At 42.5% G+C, this 19,894-nt stretch overlaps 1 protein-coding gene across 1 annotated transcript; it reads left to right on the forward strand.

The window, feature by feature from the left end:
- Window positions 1–6,072: 6,072 nt before the first annotated feature.
- Window positions 6,073–7,290, forward strand: Nhlrc1 (NHL repeat containing E3 ubiquitin protein ligase 1). Its single transcript, XM_070023477.1, has one exon. It carries the CDS (start codon window positions 6,073–6,075, stop codon window positions 7,288–7,290), a length of 1,218 nt encoding a protein of 405 aa, XP_069879578.1.
- Window positions 7,291–19,894: the final 12,604 nt, after the last annotated feature.

Genomic DNA, 19,894 nt, shown 5'->3' on the forward strand with positions numbered 1-19,894 from the left:
GGTATAGATGGAGAGATAATGATGGAAGGTAACACTGATCAACATGCATAACAACATAAGTTGTTATGTTGAAACCCCCATGTATAATTACATAAAGAAAATTAAAATTTAAAAATAATATTCTTAGGGCTGGACTCAAGGCTGTTCATTATAAAAGTTTAGATTCAAAATTGGTCAGTTTTTTTCATTAACAATCACATTTTGTTACATAAGAAACTCTCTCTAACCAATTGACGTCTAATGGTTTATATTGCTTAGCTCATATTAATTAGGTGGTGTGTATTTTTCAAGATAAATGCTCATACTCTGGTCATTAAGGGAGAGGTTTTTGGACTCCATTAATATTGACAAAAGCCATGGATAGTCTCTGTAAATATAAACTTTAAGAAATGGAATGACTTGGAAAAAGCTGTATTAAGCAAAGTAAGCTAGACCCAAATAAACACAGGATGCATGGTTTCCCTCATTTGTAATAACTAGAATATATCTATAAATCTACAAGTTACTCCAATGGATACTAAAAGACAAGTAATTACACTTGGACATGGTGAAACAGCACTCTAAACATTCACACAGTGAGAACAAAGGAGGATATTCTTAGGAGAGGATCTCAATGGCTCAATAGTTATGTGTATGTGACCATATAAAATGATGCTTATCAAAATGAATCCAAGAAATAGAAATGAGGTTGTGGGGTTTTTTTTGTACTTTTTACATTTAGTTCTTTTTTCTCTGCCTCCCCCCTCTGGTTTATTCTCCTTTGGTTGCTGTTTTTTATTTCTGTACCTTTTGTCTTGAATATGTTTATATGATTTGGGGAGGGAAGGGGAAGCACAGAAATGGTGGAACAAGTGGTGAACCAATACAGCAGTGATACTCACTAGACACTATGTTGGAAATCAGGGGGTCAGGTGAGGAAAAAGTAGGAGAAAAGGAGGGGGTAACACTGTTCAGGAAGAAATGTACTCATTACCTGACTTATGTAACTGTAACCCCTCTGTACATCACCTTTACAATAAAATTTAAATTTAAGGGGCTGGGAAGTTGGCTCAGTGGTAGAGTGCTTGCCTTGCATGCATGAGACCCTGGGTTCGATTCCTCAGCACCACATAAGAAAAAAGAAAAAAGCCAGAAGTGGCGCTGTGTCTCAAGTGATAGAGCGCTAGCCTTGAGCTGAAGAGCTGAGGGACAGCACCCAGGCCCAGAGTTCAGGCCCCACGACTGGACCCCCCCAAAAAAATTTAAATTTAAGAAATGATAAGCCTTAAACACAAAGTTTCATGTGAACATCCTTAAAGTTCAGAATAGATGGCCTGACTGCCCCTTTCTGCCATGGACCTACTACTCAGATACACCATGCAACTGTTGCTTGCAATGTTTGTTCCCAATATTTCTGGCTTCCCACCCACGGAGTGTGCTTACAGATGTTATAAATTCCTGATTCCACTTCCACAACGAATTGAATGTAAGTGAAATCAATGACTCCCACCTAAAAATCTGAATCAAATTTCTCAGATACTGAGAAATTTTCTTCTTAGCTTATTTTCTGCTCAACTAGGAAAAATAAAAGTGACTCCAGCTGTGCACTGTGGCTCATGCCTATAATCCTAGCTACTCAGGAAGCTGAGATCTAAGGATCAAAATTCAAAGCCAGCTTGGGCAGGAAAGGCTCTTCTCTCCAATTAATCACCAGAAAACCGGGAGTAGTTCTGTAGCTCAAAATAGTAGATTGATAGCCTTGAGCAAAAGAGCTCAGGGATAATGACCCATGACTGATGGGGGAAAAAAATGAGGTCTGGGAAGTTGGCTCAGTGGTAGAGTTCTTGCCTTGCATGCATGAGGCCCTGGATTCGATTCCTCAGCACCACATAAGTAGAAAAAAGCCAGAAGTGGCACTGTGGCTCAAATGGTAGGGTGCTAGCGTTGAGCTGAAGAGTAAGGGACAGCATCCAGGCCCAGTGTTCAGCCCTCACAACTGAGAAAAAAAAAAAGTGAATTCTCCTCCCCAGCTTTCCATTGCAGCAGCAAAACAAAAATAAACAAAACACAAGAGAGACCAATTGAGAGTAGTAAGTTTATACACATGCATGCACACATCTATTTGGCTCTAATCAAAACTCTTGAAGAAAGATTAAAAATGTTTTTCAAAAATCAAAGTTGTCTTCAGTCCTTGCAGCTGTGACTTTCCATTGCTTCTTATTTAATGTATCTTATTTCTATTACAAATGCTGAGGGATGGATGGTAGCTCATGGAGATAGGGTAGTATTCTGTACTTGTATCTTCAGCCTGCTCTGCTGCTTGAAGCAAATATCCTGATTTCTTCATTATGTATAGTTTTCATGTGTTAACTGAAAAAATGCAATTCTGCAGACCCTAGCCAATGGATATTAATAGAAATTTGTTTCACTACTGATGTTAACTATCATTAATACACAGAGGAAAACTATCAAGGAAAGTAGCACGTGGAAATGAGATATTAACATTCATTCATATATCCATGTGCATATGTGAATGTAGATACAGATGTATGTGAATGTATGCATATAATATATATAATATAATATGCTTGTGTTAGGGTTTGAACTCGGGGCCTGGGCACTGTCTCTTAGCTTTTATGCTCAAAGCTGGTGATCTACCACTTGAGCCAAGCTCTACTTCCAACTTTTTGCAAGTGAATTGAATAGAAGAGTCTTTCAGACTTTACTGCCTGGACTGGCTTTGGACTGTGATCCTCAGATCTCAGCCTCCTGGATAGCTAGAGTTACAAGGGTGAGGCACTGGTGCCTGGCCACTTATTCATATTTTAAAACTAAATATGCTGCAAATTTGGGAAAGTCTAAGAAGGAAAACAAAAGCAATCAAGTTCTATTGCTGAAGATAATTACCTCTTAGATTGCTGTTTCTTTTTATCTCTTTGGTCTGTTCATATGTTTTAACAAAGTTGCAGTGTTATCATGTATGAAGATTTGTATCTCTTATTTTCTCCTCTATTTTATCTGCCCTTTGATGAACTAGCAATTACTTTTCGTTGGTGCTAGGAACTGAGTTCAGGGCTTTGTGCATTCCTAGCATTCATTTTAGGCCTGAGCTGCAAGATTTTTAAATACCTACATGTTTTCCCATCACTACAGTCAGCATTCACTCCTATGCCTGTCAGGCCTGAATTAGATACTGGGATAGAGTACTGGGCAAAACCAGACACAGAACTGAGTTTATCTCTTCAGAGATAGGAGTAATAGAAAGAGTGGATGAAGCTAAAGTGCAATTTTAAGAATGGGTAGCAAGATTAGTTGAACTCCATATCTTTGAAGAATAGAAAATGGAGTGAGTGCTGGCTTGGGTTGAGATGTGCACTAAACTACAAGCTGAGGTTAATTGTACTAGGAGAAAGGAAACCAAGATGATGATGATCATGATCATGATGATGACAATGATGGCCCATGACACCCAGTCAGGTAAAGATTCAAACAAATTTTAGGTCTGAATCATGGCATGATTAAGAAATCCTTAATATCTAATCAAATGTTGCAAAATTTGTGGCACAGCATATATGCCGCATACACTGTTCAGCTTCTGAGGAGTAGAGCAGTTACCATGAACCTATTCACTGCAGCCTTGCGGAAAGCTGTGTTCCCAAGACATTGGTTGGGAAGGGATCCCAAGGTGCAATACTACTACCGACCTCATAGGGGCAGCCAAGGATCAAGAAGACAATGGTATGGTAGGCTCAATATCCAAGGACAGGACCAGAGCCTTATAGCTCCTCTCTTCTGGGCATCCCTCACTGGATGGCAGGATATCACTGAGGAACTGAAGATTGGCTACAGTAAGCAAGAACTTGAGTCTTTGAATGGTTTTGAAACAATGTTGGAGGAGAGGTAAGTTACAAGCCAGTAACAAATCAATGTAGTGGGTTTGAGAAACCTCTTGAGAAAGTTACATCTTCTAGAACAGACTCAGGCTAGATTTACCCTGTTATAAGTGGTAGCCACCAGCCTTGTAGAGTTATGAGCACTTGAAAGGGAGTTATTCAGAATTAGGAATCATGGTGAATGTAAAATAATCATTGGCTTTTATTGAATACACCCCCCCCCACAAAAGCATAAAGCATTTCAAAAATTTTATAGCATATTTAATGCCCTGGATGATTTCTTCCTTTTAAAAAATTTTTCTTACTTTGAATGTGTGTGTGTAGTGTGTGTGTGTGTGTGTGTGTGTGTGTGTGTGTGTGTGTGTGTGTGTGTGTGCATGTGCACACACCAGTCCTGGGATTTGAATTTAGGGCCCAGGCACCATTCTTGAGCTTTTTGCTCAAGGCTAGTGCTTTACCAGTTGAGCCATAGCTCCACTTCAAGCTTTTGGGGTAGTTTAGTGGATATGAGTCTCACAGACATTCCTACCCAGGCTGACTTTGAACCACCATTATCAGATCTCAGCTTCTGAGTAGCTAGGATTACAGGTATGATCCATCTGTGCTAGGCCTCACAAGTAAATTTTAATTTAAGAAATACACCAGCCAGGTCTGGTGGCACCTATAATCCTAGTGACTCAGGAGGCTGAGATCTAGGGATTTCAAAGCTGACCCAAGCAGGAAAGTCTGTGGGACTCTTATCACCAATAATCCACCAGAAAACTGGAAGTGGCGCTGTGGCTCAAGTGGTAGAGTGCTAGCCTTGAGCTAAAGAGCTCAGGGACAGTGCTCAGGCCCAGAGTTCAAGCCCCACAACCAACAAAAAAGAAAAGGAAATACATACATACATACATACATACATACATACATACACCAAAGCTGGGTGCCAGTGGTTCACACCTTTAATCCTAGTAATCCTAGCTAGGAGGCTGAGATCTGAGGATCTCAGATCAAAGCCATCTCAAGCAGGAAAGTCCATAAGACTCTTTTCTCCAATTAACCAGTGAAAAGTTGGAAGGAGAGCTGTGGTAGAGCACCATCCTTAAACAAACAAGCTAAGGGACAGTGCTCAGGCCCTGAGTTGAAGCCCCAGGTCCAGCAAAAATAAAACCCGTAATGTAACTCAGTAGTAGAGCACTCTGCACTGCTGGATGGATCCTCAGCACCAGAAAAGGAAATAATTGTCTTGAAGTTAAAATAAGATAATCTTTGCAAACCACTTAAAAGAAGGAAGGTCTACAGTAACTGTTACAAACTAACATCTTTCTTATTTCCTATTTATTCCTCTGGAAGACATTCCCAGTCATGATTCCCATACATTATAGTCATCTGCCTAGTGCAATTCATTAAACATCTGCCATGAGTTGATAAAACACATCAAAGGAATATTTGTACCTGCCTCACCCTCATCTGACATCTCTTTGTTCAGGTATTTTCCCAGTTGTATCCTAGGGCCGAGTTGTCTGCCTACTCTAGTGCACAGCACCCAGAGGATCATTTGGAAGCTCTGCTTGGAACCGGTGTTGGATATCTGCATTCACGTTCTTGCTTAGTAATTTTCAGGCTGAGTAACTTGGTCTTCAACAGGTGCCTTTCCTCGACTATCAAGTAGCATCCTCCGCTGATGGCTCATGCCTGTAATCCTAGGTACTCAGGAGGCTGAGATCCAAGGGTGGAGATTCGAAGCCATGCTAAGCAGGAAACTCTAGGAGACGCTTCTCTCCAGTTAACCAACCCAAAAGCTAGAAGTGGGGCTGTGGTTCAAGTGGAAGAGTATCAGTCTTGAGCAAAAAAGCTCAGGGACAAGGGTCCAGGCCCTGAATTCAAGCCTGTACTGGCACAGACAGGCAGACGGACAGGCAGGCAGACAGACAGTCGCGCGCACGGACACACACACACACACACACACAGAGCGCATCATCCATCCAAGATGGATGCGACCACCAGTCTGCACAGGACGCTTGTCCATGTGTCTTGCCAATGCAAACCGTGCCGCGTGGCCACCGGAGGGCAGCAGATGGCGGTCCAGCGGGGCCCGGAGACGACGCTGCACGTCAGGGCGCACGCAGGGCCCCGTGACCGGCCGGTGACCGTGGCCGAGGGCTGCGGGGTGGGGGCCGCGTCCAGCGCCGTGCGCGGCAGCGTGCGGGAAGCCGCGGCCATGGGGGAAGAGGCGGCGGCCTCGGGGAGCCGGCGGGCGCTGCCGCCCGAGCTGGTGCGCGAGGCGGACAGCAGCCTGCTGGAGTGCAAGGTGTGCTTTGAGCGGTTCGGCCACCGGCAGCAGCGGCGCCCGCGCAACCTGCCCTGCGGACACGTGGTGTGCCTGGCCTGCGTGGCCGCCCTGGCGCACCCGCGGACGCTGGCGCTCGAGTGCCCCTTCTGCCGACGAGCCTGCCGGGCCTGCGACACCAGCGACTGCCTGCCGGTGCTCCACCTCCTGGAGCTGCTGGGCTCCACCCTGCCCCACCGGGCCCCGTGCGCCCCGGCGGCGGCGGGGGCCGCGCCGAGCGCCCCGCCCGGGACCCTCACCTGTCAGCACGCCTTCGGCGGATGGGGGACCCTGGTCAACCCCACGGGGCTGGCACTGTGCCCCAAGACCGGACGGGTGGTGGTGGTGCACGACGGCAAGAGGCGGGTGAAGATCTTCGACTCGGCCGGAGGCTGCGTCCATCAGTTTGGAGAGAAGGGCGACGCGGCGCCCGACGTGAAGTACCCGCTGGACGTCACGGTCACCCACGACGGCCACGTGGCGGTCACCGACGCGGGCGATCGCTCCCTCAAGGTGTTTGATTTCTTGGGCCAGAGCAAGCTGGTCGTCGGAGGAGGCCGGTTCTCCTTGCCTTGGGGTGTGGACACCACCCCTCAGAACGGGCTGGTGGTCACCGACGCGGAGCGAGGGGCCCTGCACCTCCTGGAAGTCGACTTCGCCGAGGGGGTTCTTCGGAGAACCGAGAGGCTGCAGGCTCAGCTGTGCAACCCCCGCGGGGTGGCCGTGTCGTGGCTCTCCGGGGCGGTGGCCGTCTTGGAGCATCATCCCTCGGCCCCGGAGACGGGGCCCTGCACCACCAGGGTGAAGGTGTTCAGTTCTACCATGCAGCTGATCGGTCAGGTGGATACCTTTGGACTGAGCCTCTTCTTTCCCTCCAGAATCACCGTGTCCGCCGTGACCTTTGACCACCAGGGCAATGTGATCGTGGCAGACACCACAGGCCCAGCCATCCTGTGCTTGGGGAAACCTGAGGACTTTCCAGGGCTGAGACCCATGGTCACGCACGGTCTTTCTCATCCCGTGGCACTGGCCTTCACCAAGGAGAATTCTTTCCTCGTGCTGGACACTGCATCACATTCTATAAAAGTCTATAAAGTGGACTGGGGGTGAGGGGATGAGGGTGGGTGGGGATGGGGGATGTGAGGGGTGGGGTTTTCCGGCCTGCTGCTGGAAGTCGCAGGTGTGGGTCACTAGTGAATTCTTCAGCCTCTGAAAAGTCCGTTCAAGTCCTGTGGAGGATGGGAACTACTATGCAGAATTTTAAGAAGAATGGGGGGGGCGGGGACACAACAGTTATTAAAGAATAATCATTCAATGTACTATTTATTGAATGCGTTATTCCCTGTGCTAAGGAATTTGTGGATCTTGGTTCATTTAATCCTTAATACCCAGGGACATCGTTTCTATGATGAATCTCATTTCGGAGATGAGAAAACCAGACCTAAAAAGCATAAGGGATGTGCTGTGCCCCCGTGTTGGCCTCCGCTTATGCTGACAGGCACAAACTAAACTCAAGTCTGACTCCTAAGCCTTGGCTCCTCAGTAAGACATTAGATGGGGAGGCAGGGAGTGAATGTGTATGATTGCTGCACATGCTCTTTCCATATAGTAGCTAACTATTCTCATCAGAGGCACAGAGAAAGAACAAGGATTTCACAGAGTTCAGAAGAAAAAGGATTTCTGCAGTGGGCATCAGTTGAGTTTGGCTTGAAGTTCTTGTGTTGGCACATTTGATGACGGTACTGTTGATCCTGAGTGACTTGAATAAGGGAAACGATTGAAATGTTTATTTAAAAGGCAAGCATGTCTTTGAGTCTCCTCCTCTGTAGGCAGCCAGAACACACCACTTGGTAAGTTAGCTGACAAGGGTCTGTAGAACACAACATACAGGTGTCTGAGGGGAGATGACTATCCAGTTCATGTTTATGCTGATAAGGAGGTAAGTCATCCCAATACATTTGCCACAGAAATCAGTTTGCTTGCCATACCATACCCGGGCACTTTTTATTTTATCTTATGTAGTTGTACCAAGGGGTTTCAATTCAACAAGTCAGATTATGAGTACAATGCCAATGAGTACAATGGCCAATGTCACCCCTTTCATCTTCTACCCACCCCACCCCCCAACACCCCTGTCACCCCTTTTTTTCTCAATCCCATCCATACTTCCAGTGAACCGTGTACTTTCTGATGGTGATGTCTTCTCATTGAAGTATGTCCCGTGTCTTGCAAACCCTGTGTACTTAAACAGTTCAGTGCTTCAGATCCTTAAGCAAACTCTCTTGAACTAAGAATAGCTTCCTCATAGATGAATGGGTGGAAATTTCAGGTGAAGTGGCCACTTCTTTGTCAGTTTTATTTAGCTAATACAAAGATCTTACCTTAAAAGTACTGGGGCGGGGGTGATATTTTCAGGAAGAAAATATTGTTTGTAAAAGTTTGTCTTCAATAATATTGATGATTAATCAACAAAATGGTATATTGCTATACAAAGATCTGTGGCACACACTGAAGACAGCCCCCAAATTCTGAGTGAGGTATGCTCCCAAAGATTGGAAATTACTCTTGGAAGTTAAAAGGAGTGACTGGTTTCCATGCAAGTCCCATGCGTTTCACCCATGACCTTCCAACCAATCATGCTCAGCAGCCCAGCCCTGGAGAGTGTTGGCTGTTCCTCTTCTGTGGTCACAGGAGAGGTCACAGGGCTGATGGAGAGCTGTGGCTACAGTCATTGCTGAATAGCCCTAGAGAATCATACTCTATATCTCTAGCTCAAGAAAAGATCAAAAGTCAAAACTCAAATCACAGTTGTTCTTCTGCATGTATCTTGAGTGTGTATGTGTATGTCTGTGTTTGTGTGTATATGTCTGTGTGTCTGTGTTTGTGTCTGTGTCTGTGTATGAGGGCTTGAATCAGGGCCTATGTGCTGTCCCTTAGCTTTTTTGCTCAAAGCTATCATTCTACTACTTGAGCCACAGCTCCACTTCCACTTTTCTGCTGGGTAAAGAGTCTCATGGAGTTTCCTACCCAGGATATCTTCAAACCAAGATTCTCAGATCTCAGCCTCCTGAGTGATGAGGATTATAGCCATGAGCCACCAGTGACCAGCTATACATCACTTCTATACCACCATGAAGTGGAAAAATTATGACTTAACCAACACAAGTTGGGCATTGTCTGTACTAAACACTCCTGTACTAAACACTCAGCTGCCCACATGAATACCAAAAAACAGTTATGCTATTTTGGTGATTTGTTTGGAGTAAATTGGATATAAACCAGTTATGACACCAAGAATAATACACTAAATCTGTAGGGTGTAGCACCCTCCCCTGAACACAGCCCTAATTTACTGGTCGAGACTGAGACTAGAGTACAAGTAGAGGCTCCTGTAACACTATTCTAAATACATAGTTAAAAATGAAACCAACAATCTAGAAAGTAAAATACATTTAATCCTCTTACTTTGTCAAAGATATGTGCAAGTGGAAAGATACTTTTGTCATGATCTAGAAGGCCAGGTTACATTTTAAAATACTTGAGTGGAATGAGAGGATTTGCTCAGTTTTGAAGGGGTATTATGTGTTAAGAAAATTATGACATGCTTCTGTATGAAAAATGTAGGAAGAAAAAGCTAAGCAAAAAAAAAAAACAGTGATATATTTTGTCAACGTCTATGAACATGACATGGAAGTTACCTCTACTGCCTACCATAGATTTATTACATTGTTGTTTTCCCAAGGGCCTTTTCTAGACTATGTTTTCCTTTTGCAAGGAAAGGGAAGTGGTATGGAGATCTGGGTAGCTTGAGGAAGCTGGTCTTGAATGAAAATGATTTGTGGTGCATTTGCTGAGTGACTCATAGAGGAGTACAAAAGCATTGTGGTGGCTTTGTGGTAGTCTGGGTTGAGATTGTGTGAAGAATGTCATGTTCACAGTCACCACGTTTTCTGTTTCCACCCAAGCACATGTGTTGAGATCCAGGGGTTGCCTAAATCTTAATGAATCACATCTTGTGCATGTGTGTGTGTGTGTGTGTGTGTGTGTGTGTGTGTGTGTGTGTGTGTGTGCTGGTACTTGGGCTTAAATTCAGAACCTACACATTGTCTCTTAGCTCTTTTACTCAAAGCTGGTACTGTACAACTTGAGCCACAGCTCCACTTTCAGCTTTTTGGTGGATAATTGGAGATAGAGTTTCATGGACTTCCTGTCCAAGGTGACTTCAGACCTCAGTCCTCATATCTCAGCCTCCTGAGTAGCCAGAATTCATGCATGAGCAACCACATCTTTTTATCAAACCATGAAGAGCAGAGACAGCACACTTCCAGCTCCATCTGGAAGGAGCAGGAGAAACTCAAAGCATTTGGGGCTCATTCACCTTATGCTGTGCTTGAAGTACTGCTGAAGTCATCTCTGCTTTGATTTCTAGAAATAGTAAGTCCAGAAAGAGGCTGTGTCTTTCTCAGGAACAAACTACCTGGAAAGCCCAACCATAGGTGTTTGTTGACTGACAATCTATAAAAATAACATATGGTATATTTGTATTGACTCATTAAAGTAGTTGAAGAGCAGCCCATATTTTACCACACAGTTACTCGAAGTAGGTGGTAAAATTTCCTCACAAATGATTCTGATCAACTCAGTGATTTGAATAATAATAATACCATTAAAGCAGCTACAAGGAAAATATAAAATCCTCATGAGCTCATAATGATCCTAGAAGTTTTCTGTTAAAATGCACATAAATTACTAAGTAGATTATAAAGGAGACCTACAGAAGTACATGGACTGGTTAGGTCACACAGTTAGGTAAAGTTAGACCCAACTAGGACTGGGTTCCATTTTGATCCTTCTATGGGAAAGGACCTAACAGTCAAAGGCTGAGACACATGCATACACTACGTATTCCAGGCTGGCCCATGGTCATTTACTTGATAAATTATTATGGTGTTAATAAACAGACCGAACTTTCCTTAAGTCAACTTGTATAATCTATCTCCTAGGAAGCCTTACTGTTTGTTTCTCAATAACATCCAGTTACATATTGCACATTGGCCAAAGAGACTACTGTGGTATCTCCAAATTGACCAATTTGACCATAACCACCAGGCCTTGCTCCTCAGTCACTGTTGATATAAGCCCTAATGAGCTCAAAGTCAAGTGGCAAAGTCCTGCAGGTGCCAGACAACTTCAGGTGATTGCACGGTCATCAGGTGTATTCTAGCAGTTCGCTCTTGTTATGAAAAAGGAACCTTTTGCTGCACGGAGCATAATTAAAGAAGTTAAACATGGCTGACATTTTCATAATATTTGTGATATTTCACAAAGCTGTTTCTGTGTTTGATCTTCACAACATCCCTTGAGGTAGACAGCACCGGTTTTTCTAAGGTAACTTTTTAGTGGAAGAGACTGGGATTCACAGAAGAATTTCATATCTGAACCCTGGTGTTTTAGGATGGAGGAGAGTGGGTATTTTTGAAGCTCTCCTCCAAGATGATTCTATGTGCAGACAGGATTGGGTTATCACTCCTGGAGAAAAAGAAGAAACATCACAGACATCTCTTTGTACGGTCTCCATCACATGGGTGGTTCACATGAATGGGCAGCAGCCCCAGACTATGATCTAGGGGAGACATGCCACACCTCTCAGCTTCAGCTCAAAATGTAAATGGATTTTGTCCTCTTCCTCAAGTCACATCATCCACCCAATGGTCCCTTTTCTAAGGTGCTACAGAGACCTGTTAGTGATAGGAGCAAAAGCTATGTGTCTTAGGGAATGTGTCACCATGGGAATCTAGTTTTGCTACTTCCTTCTCCTACCAAGTGCTGTGTGTGTGTGTGTATCCTAGCACTTGTCCTAGAACTTGAACTCAGAACCTGAGCACTGTGCCTTAGTCTTTCCTTCTTCCTTCCTTTATTTCCGTTTTATTTTATTTATTTATTGTTTTTTGCTCAAAGGCTAGCACTCTACCATTTGAGCCACAGCTCTACTTCCAGGTTTTTTTTTTTAATGGTTAATGGAAGATAAAAGTTTCATGGGCTTTCCTGCTTGTGCTGGCTATGAATTGCAATCCTCAGATTTCATCCTCCTGAGTCACTGAGATTATAAGGGTGAAGTGATGCATGCAGGGTTGGGAGAGCTCTTTAAATATGTGGACTCCAGCATGAGCAGGGCGTGAACGGCGTGAATGGAGTGCACTGTTGCATGGTGACAGGGGCCCTCCAGTTTGAATTTCTTCACATCAGCCTTTTAGACCATCCACCCAGACCATCTTGTGATGAGCAAGATGTCCCAAAATAGCACTTATGGCAATGATCTTCCTCCCTCCCCCCAAGTTTGTATAGTCTAGTTCCATTTTCAAAGCACTGATTGATTTGCCCAGACTGGCTAAGAGCTTGATGCTACTGGCTGTCAATTCCATTACATTTGGAATTAATTTTCACAAGATTGTACCAATCTTCCCTGATGGAAATGAAATCTCAAAAGGATATATCTTCTCTTCTGGCAAATCAGTGTGAAATAGTTTATATATACACACATATATACATACATGTACATATATATCTATATAGGTGTATATATATGTACATATATATGTACATATACATCATATGTGAATTTGCTAGATGTATCATCTGTCCAAATGAAGATGAAGATGTCCAGATTCACCTCATTATTATTTATGAAGCTTATCAGTTGTGTTGGTTTTGGGTGTTTCTTTTTCACCAGATATTGCCTTTAGGATTAATTCAGGCCTTTTAAGTGAGTTGGGGAACGGCTTCTGTAATTTTCAAAAGAATTGATGTAATGTTGATACACTTTTTCTTCAGTGTTAAGAGAATTCACCCATGAAATTTGTGACCAGCAGTTTTCTTGGTTCAAAAGCAGTGTTTTCTGAGTTTAATTTATTTACTATATAAAGGGTAATTCAGATTTTGGGGCTTCATGTTGTCAGTTTCATAAACAGTATTTTTCAAAAAAAATGTGTCCAATTAATCCAAGTTGTTGAATCTGTTGATAGTAAACCTATTCATATATTTCTCTAACTTTTACAAACATTGCAGGTAATGTATTTCCTGATATTGGTAAGGCACTTTCTTCTTTCTTTCTTTCTTTCTTTCTTTCTTTCTTTCTTTCTTTCTTTCTTTCTTTCTTTCTTTCTTTCTTCCTTCCTTCCTTCCTTTCTTTCTCTTTCTCTCTTTCTTTCTTTCCTTCATTCCTTCCCTTCCCTCCCTCCCTCCTTCCCTCCCTCCCTCCCTTCCTTCCTTCCCTTCCTTCCCTTCCTTCCTTCCTTCCTTCCTTCCTTCCTTCCTTCCTTCCTTCCTTCCTTCCTTCCTTCCTTCCTCACCTCCTTCATATTCCAGTTTGAGCTGAGCCTCAAACAGGTAATCTACCACTTGAGCTACATCCCAGCCCTTTTAGCTTTTATTTTTCAAATAGGGCCTCAATTTTTTCCCTAGGCCAGCCTGGACTATGATTCTTCTATTTATACTTCCCACATAATTGGGATGACAGGTACATGCTACCACACCCAGCTTTTCTTTTTCTTTTTTCAATTGGTGGTGATGTGGTTCAAAATCTTTTACCCCAGTCTGGCTTCCGACTACAATATGTGATCAGCCTCCCATCTCTATCTAAGTAGGCATTTACTAATTTTTGTGGATTTATAAAAAGAGAATTTTGGCTTTGTTAATTTTCTTTATTCATCTGCATTTTTATTTCATTAAATTTATTTTTTCACAAGATGATCCTTCTGATTTCTACCTAAGTAGCTGGGATTATGGATATGAGCTACCTCACTCAACACTCATTTCTATAATTTTTAATTAGTCCTTTTTCTTTATTGTTTTTATTTTGCTACTAAAGTTTCCCATTTCTTCAAGTTTTATACTTTGTGCCTCTGTGTAGTTAACATAACTGCTTTAAACTTCTTCTGGTTTGTTCATTCTATCAGTACTCAAATTGGATCTCTGCTGATCATCTTTCTTTTGAGAATGGATTGTATTTGCCTATCTCTTCATATGAACTTGGAATTGCATCCTGGACATTGTGAATGTCAAGTTGTGGGGACTCTTCCTTCTGATACGTTCCTTTCAAGATTTTAGCACTTTTTGTGTGTCTTAACAGATAAGTACCTTGACTGCATTTGATGTTAATGTATGCACAAAACTTGAGGCCCTCCTGTTTGTCCTGTTTGGAATTTCTTCCTCATTTTCTGGCACAGTCTTGGTTGCCTTAAATCTTTTTCTGGTTCTTCAAGCAGTAAAGACTAAAGGTTTCCTATTGAAGTTTTAGTCACACTGCCTAGTACATGTCAGGACAATCCCTAAGTCTTGAAGCCATAAATATAAGAAATCAGTCAAGTGCCTGTGGGTCATGCCTATAATCCTAGTTACTCAGGAGGCTGAGATCTCAGGATTGCAGTTTGAAGCCAGCCTGGGCAGTAAAGTCTGTGAGACTCTTATCTCCAAGTAAATTACAGAAAAAGCTGGAAGTGATACTGTGGCTCAAGTGGTAGACTACTATCCTTGAGCAAAAGGGGCTCAGGGACAGTGCCCAGGCCTGGAGCTCAAGGCCCAAGATCAGAAAATTAAAAAAGAAAAAAACTACACCCACTGCTATTTCCTTCTTGGTAGGCTCAGGTTTTCTCCAAAATTCATTTTGGTTAGTCTCCTATGCCTGGTTATTCGTGGTGTGTGTGTATGTGTGTGTGTGTGTGTGTGTGTGTGTGTGTGTGTGTGTGTGTGTGTGTGTGTGTGTGTGTGTGTAAAACAGATATTCTACAGTTTATAGCTGTTTTCTGCAGGAAAATCAGCCATTTGGAACTCAACCATACCAGAAAGGGAAAAGGAAGTGTATTATTTTCTTGACATATATCTTTTATTTTATTTATTTATTTATTCATTTTTTTGTCAGTCATTTGAACTGAACTCTGGGTCTGGGCGCTGTCCCTCAGCTCTTCAGTTCAAGGCTAGAGCTCTACCACTTGAACCACAACACCACTTCTGGCCTTTTCTGCTTATGTGGTACTGAGGAAAGGAAACCAGGGCTTCATGCATGCAAGGCAAGCACTTTACCACTGAGCCACCTTCCCAGCGCTTGACATATATCTTTTAAGCTTCCTTCAATTTTGGCAAGCATTCATCCAGCAGATATTCCCAATGGGATCACTATATGTTAAACAATATGGTGGGCAGTAGGTTATAAAAATATGCTCAAGGTACTTCTGCTCTGGCACAGAGATTGACAAGATAACCAGAAGAGCTTGGTACTTAGTGCTAAGTGCTATATTCAAACCACTATAAAGAGGGCATCACAACTCATTTTAAAAAGACAGAGATATCACCCTGGAGTTCCAGCCTGATGAGTACCATTTTGTCCAAAATGAGCTAAAAGAAAGCAGTTGTGTCCAGCCCTTCCTCTGTTGTGTCTTTGTTTTTACCTGTACCATCACCAGGGCATTTTTTTTTTTTTGGTTGTGGGGCTTAGAACTCGGGGCCTAAATAGACACATGAAGAAATGCTCAACCTCCCTAGCCATAAAAGAAATGCAAATCAAAACAACATTAAGATACCACCTCACCCCAGTTAGAATGGCTAACATCAAGAATTCTAATAACAACAGATGCTGGAGGGGATGTGGACAGAAGGGAACCTTACTGCATTGTTGGTGGGAGTGTAAACTTGTTCAACCACTTTGGAAAGTAGCATGGCGATTCCTCAAAAGACTCCACATAGAGTTCCCCTATGACCCAGCAATCCCACTTTTAGGCATTTACCCAAATGTTCACAAACAAGACCGCACTGAAGCTACCAGCACAACTATGTTTATTGCAGCATTATTTACTATAGCTAAGATATGGAACCAACCCAGATGCCCCTCAGTAGATAAATAGATCAAGAAAATGTGGTATATATACACAATGGAATTCTATGCCTCCATCAGAAAGAATGACATTGCCCCATTTGTTAGGAAATGGAAAGACTTGGAAAAATTATATTAAGTGAAGTAAGCCAGGCCCAAAGAAACATAGGTCCCATGGTTTCCCTTATTTGCAATATCTAGTATATGTCTGAGTCAAGCAGAAAAGGTCAGATAAAGTGATGTTAGAGAAATGAACCCTAAGATATATGTATTCAAATGTGTTTTTTTTCTTTCATGCGATTGTTTCTAACACATTTATAAGATTATTTCTTTGTTGCTTTGTATGTCCCTCCCCCACAGTATAACTCCTGCTTTCACTGTATTTGATGTTGGTATAATTTGTGGAGGGAAAGGGGAAAAACAAGTCGTTTAAATAGGGATACAGGTGGACCCATTGCAACAATGAGAAGTACAAGTCATTATGTCAAAAATGAACTTTACAACTTTGGTGCGGGGTGAGGGGGTTGATTGGGTGGGTGGGGGAGGGGGGGGATGGGAAGGGATGGGAAGGGGAAACAAAGGAGGAGGCAACAATGCTTGATAAGAAATGTACTCATTATCTTGCCCATGTAATTGTAACCCCTCTGTACAGTATTTTCACAATAAAAAAATAAAATAAACTTAAAACAAAACAAAACAAAAAAAAGAACTTGGGGCCGAGATGCTGTCCCTGACCACTTTGAGCCACCGTGTCACTTCTGGTTTTTGAGTAGTTAGTTGGAGATAAAAGTCTTACAGGGACTTTTCTGCCCAAGCTAGCTTCAAACCATGATCCTCAGATTTTAGCCTCCTGAGTAGCTGGAATTAGAGGTGTGAGCCACCTGAGCCTGGCTTTCTTTTTCATACTTATAAACCCATCAGGATTCTGGGGCCATACATAGGACATCTGTATTTCAGAACATGTGAGAGTATTTTACTGATCTTTTTTTTTTTCCCCTCTCAAGTCTTCCTTTAAGTCTATCTCTCCATTAAAAATAAATTTTTTTTTGGCCTGGATTTAGACTTACAACTAGAAGCTCTCAGAAGAGACAATCTGCATCTCTTGGTAATCTATTCCTTGGTGTTTTCTTTTGTCTTCCTTCATTGTCTTAGCCAAAAGTTTAACATACGCTACAGATTCTTCTTTATTGTTCAAAGTATGCTGATTCTTCAGAGCAATGCACTGATGTGCCTGTTCATGTCTGAAGATTCAAGACATTGAATTGTAAGTGCTTTGATACTTTTTTTTGTTGTTGCTGTTGGCCACGGGGCTTGCATTCTGAGCCTGAGCACTGTCCCTCAGTTCTTCAGCTCAAGGAGATGCTCTACCACTTGAGCCACACCTCTGGTTTTCTAGTGATTTATTGGAGATAAGAGCCTCCGGTCTTTCCTGCCGGGGCTGGCCTTGAACCGAGATCCTCAGATCTCAGCCTCCTGAGTAACTAGGATTTTGATCCTGTTTTTATCTGTTTGCTAGGGTTTTCTTTGTTTGGGTTTTGTTTGTTTGGGAAGGTTGGTAGAGGGATGTTTTGTTTTTGTTTTTTAGGTAGTGAGCTTTGATCTTGCTGGGCATGCTTGCTTGTTTTGCACTCTACTATTTGAGATACATCAGCTTTTTGGTGTGTGCCAGTCCTGGGGTTTGAACTCAGAGCTTGGGTGTTGTCCTTGAGCTTCTTTTGCTCAAGACTAGAACTCTACCACTTGGGCCACGGCTCCACTTCTGCCTTTTTCTGGTAGTTCAGTGGAGATAATAATCTCACAGAGTTTCCTACTCTGGCTGGCTTCAAATGGTGATCCTCATATCTCAACCCACTGAGAAGCTAGGATTTCTTCCTGGGCTGGTCTCAAATGGAGATCATTCAGCTCTTACCTTGTAAGTAGCCAGGACTTAGAGGTTGAGCCACTGGCAGCCAACAGTCCTAGGTTTCTTGTTTTCTTTTTTCAAACGCTTTCTGACAATGTATTGGCAGACATCATCTAATTCGAAAGATTGAAAAGTATGTGAATTCTATTGGTTCTTTTGGACCCCAGCTGCTGAGGCCCAATAATAGTCTAGGAAAACCTTTCTTACCTTTTGTGCAATCTCCAAGTTGTAAACCTACTTGAGATCTTACTTAGAAACAGACATGGCCATGGGACCAGACACCTGCTTCATGGAGAAACCAAATTTGGACCTCCTAACTTTTCTACTCTTCCTACAGAGCATCTGCAACAGATGAGCCCTGTTCTCATAAAAGTGCAAATTTTGCATTCACTGTGCACTTCAGAGAGTTTCTGGTAGCCAGAGGCCAGGGAGGAAGGGAGTTATGTGAGCTTCATCTTTTTTTTTTTCTTTTTTTTTTTTTTTTTAAATTTTTTTTATTGTAGAGATACTATACAGAGGGTTACAGTTACATGAGTGAGGTAATGAGTACACTTCCACTTCCTCTTGAACATTGTTACCCCCTCCATTGTTTTCCCCCTACCATCCCCTCCCTCCCTCCCTTCCCCAAGGTTCTTTTTTTTTTTTTTTTTTTTGATCGTGATTAAGTGATTACTTAATTTCCGGAAATTCACAGTATTGTGGAATAATGATGCTCATTTAAAGTCACAAGTTCATTCTAACTTTCCTGGAGCAAATTGTCTATCACAGTCTATAATATATAACGGTGCTCATATGTTATATACCATATATGTGATCAGCAGCATGGGGATATTTAGTAGTGGTTCAACCAGATGAGTGGGAGTTCTTTGTTTCTTAAGTCCTGTTAGTTTTGTCATATCACCTAACATTTTGGATTCATCATCCACTTATCAGGGAGACCATGTACTGTTTGTCTCTTCGTTCTTGGCTTACCTCGGTGAGCTTCATCTTGATACCACTTTTTACTGGGATTTTTGCATCCAGCCAAACCCCACAGTAAATAGTAAATCTATTAAGACCAGCCTAGGTTCAAAGTGTCCATTCTGAACAAGGTTTATTAATGTTATAATAAAATAGTTCCCACAGTATCTTACAACTCACTCCAACATTTACCTCCTTTCCATCACCGTGACAACCAGAGGTTCTCTAAGAGGAGGTCTCAAAGTGACATAGATATTTTCCTAATTCAAAGATATTTGTTATTGGAGGTGTTCATCTGCCTCCTCCTGCTGGACTCGTTGGTATCTTGGAATATTCAGTAAGAGCCAATGAGCAATGATAGATCATGGCATGGGCAGCCCCTTTGGCATTGAGGGCATCCTTGAATTCTCCCTTTGCTCAGTTTTGCCAGCTCAGATGCCACAACTTCTGCACATTCACCAAGAATAGAAGCAAAATATCCAAGAGAAAGAGATAACGGCTTTCACTTGGTAGCTTTGTTGAATAGATTGGGACTTACACGTTAAAAGAGGTCAGACACAGACGGATTTTAAAGAATGATGGCAGGGGTAATGTTGATCAAGATTCATTGTATTCGGATACTGTGTTGTTGAATGGCAATTCCCTTGTACAACTACTTACAAATAAAACTAAACGGAAAAGAAAAAGAACAGAAGAATGGTGTAGGAGAAATATAAAAGGTGAAATGGTCTTGTTTCCTGACACGTGGGGAAATCCTGACCCGCTGCTCTAGTTCCAATGGAACCCATCCTCCATGCCGTGGGGATTGGATGGACTGCTTGGCAATTGAGTTAAGTAGTTATTACTGGTGTATGTGTTCAGTTTTCTGTAAGATCTTGTCTTCGTTGTGACACTTACCAAATAATTTATGAATACTATTTAGCACCATCTCTTCATGTAACCACCGTCAGTGAAAGATTTCCTGTCAGGATATGACCTTCACTTAC

This window comes from Dipodomys merriami, unplaced genomic scaffold (genome assembly GCF_024711535.1).
Source record: "Dipodomys merriami isolate MVZ:Mamm:240054 unplaced genomic scaffold, mDipMer1.0.p SCAF_16, whole genome shotgun sequence".
In the NCBI taxonomy this organism is placed as follows: domain Eukaryota; kingdom Metazoa; phylum Chordata; class Mammalia; order Rodentia; family Heteromyidae; genus Dipodomys; species Dipodomys merriami.

What these genes read in the sequence shown, in the direction of transcription:
- Nhlrc1 (XM_070023477.1), top strand. Translation starts at nt 6,073, where the DNA reads ATGGGGGAAGAGGCGGCGGCCTCGGGGAGCCGGCGGGCGCTGCCGCCC.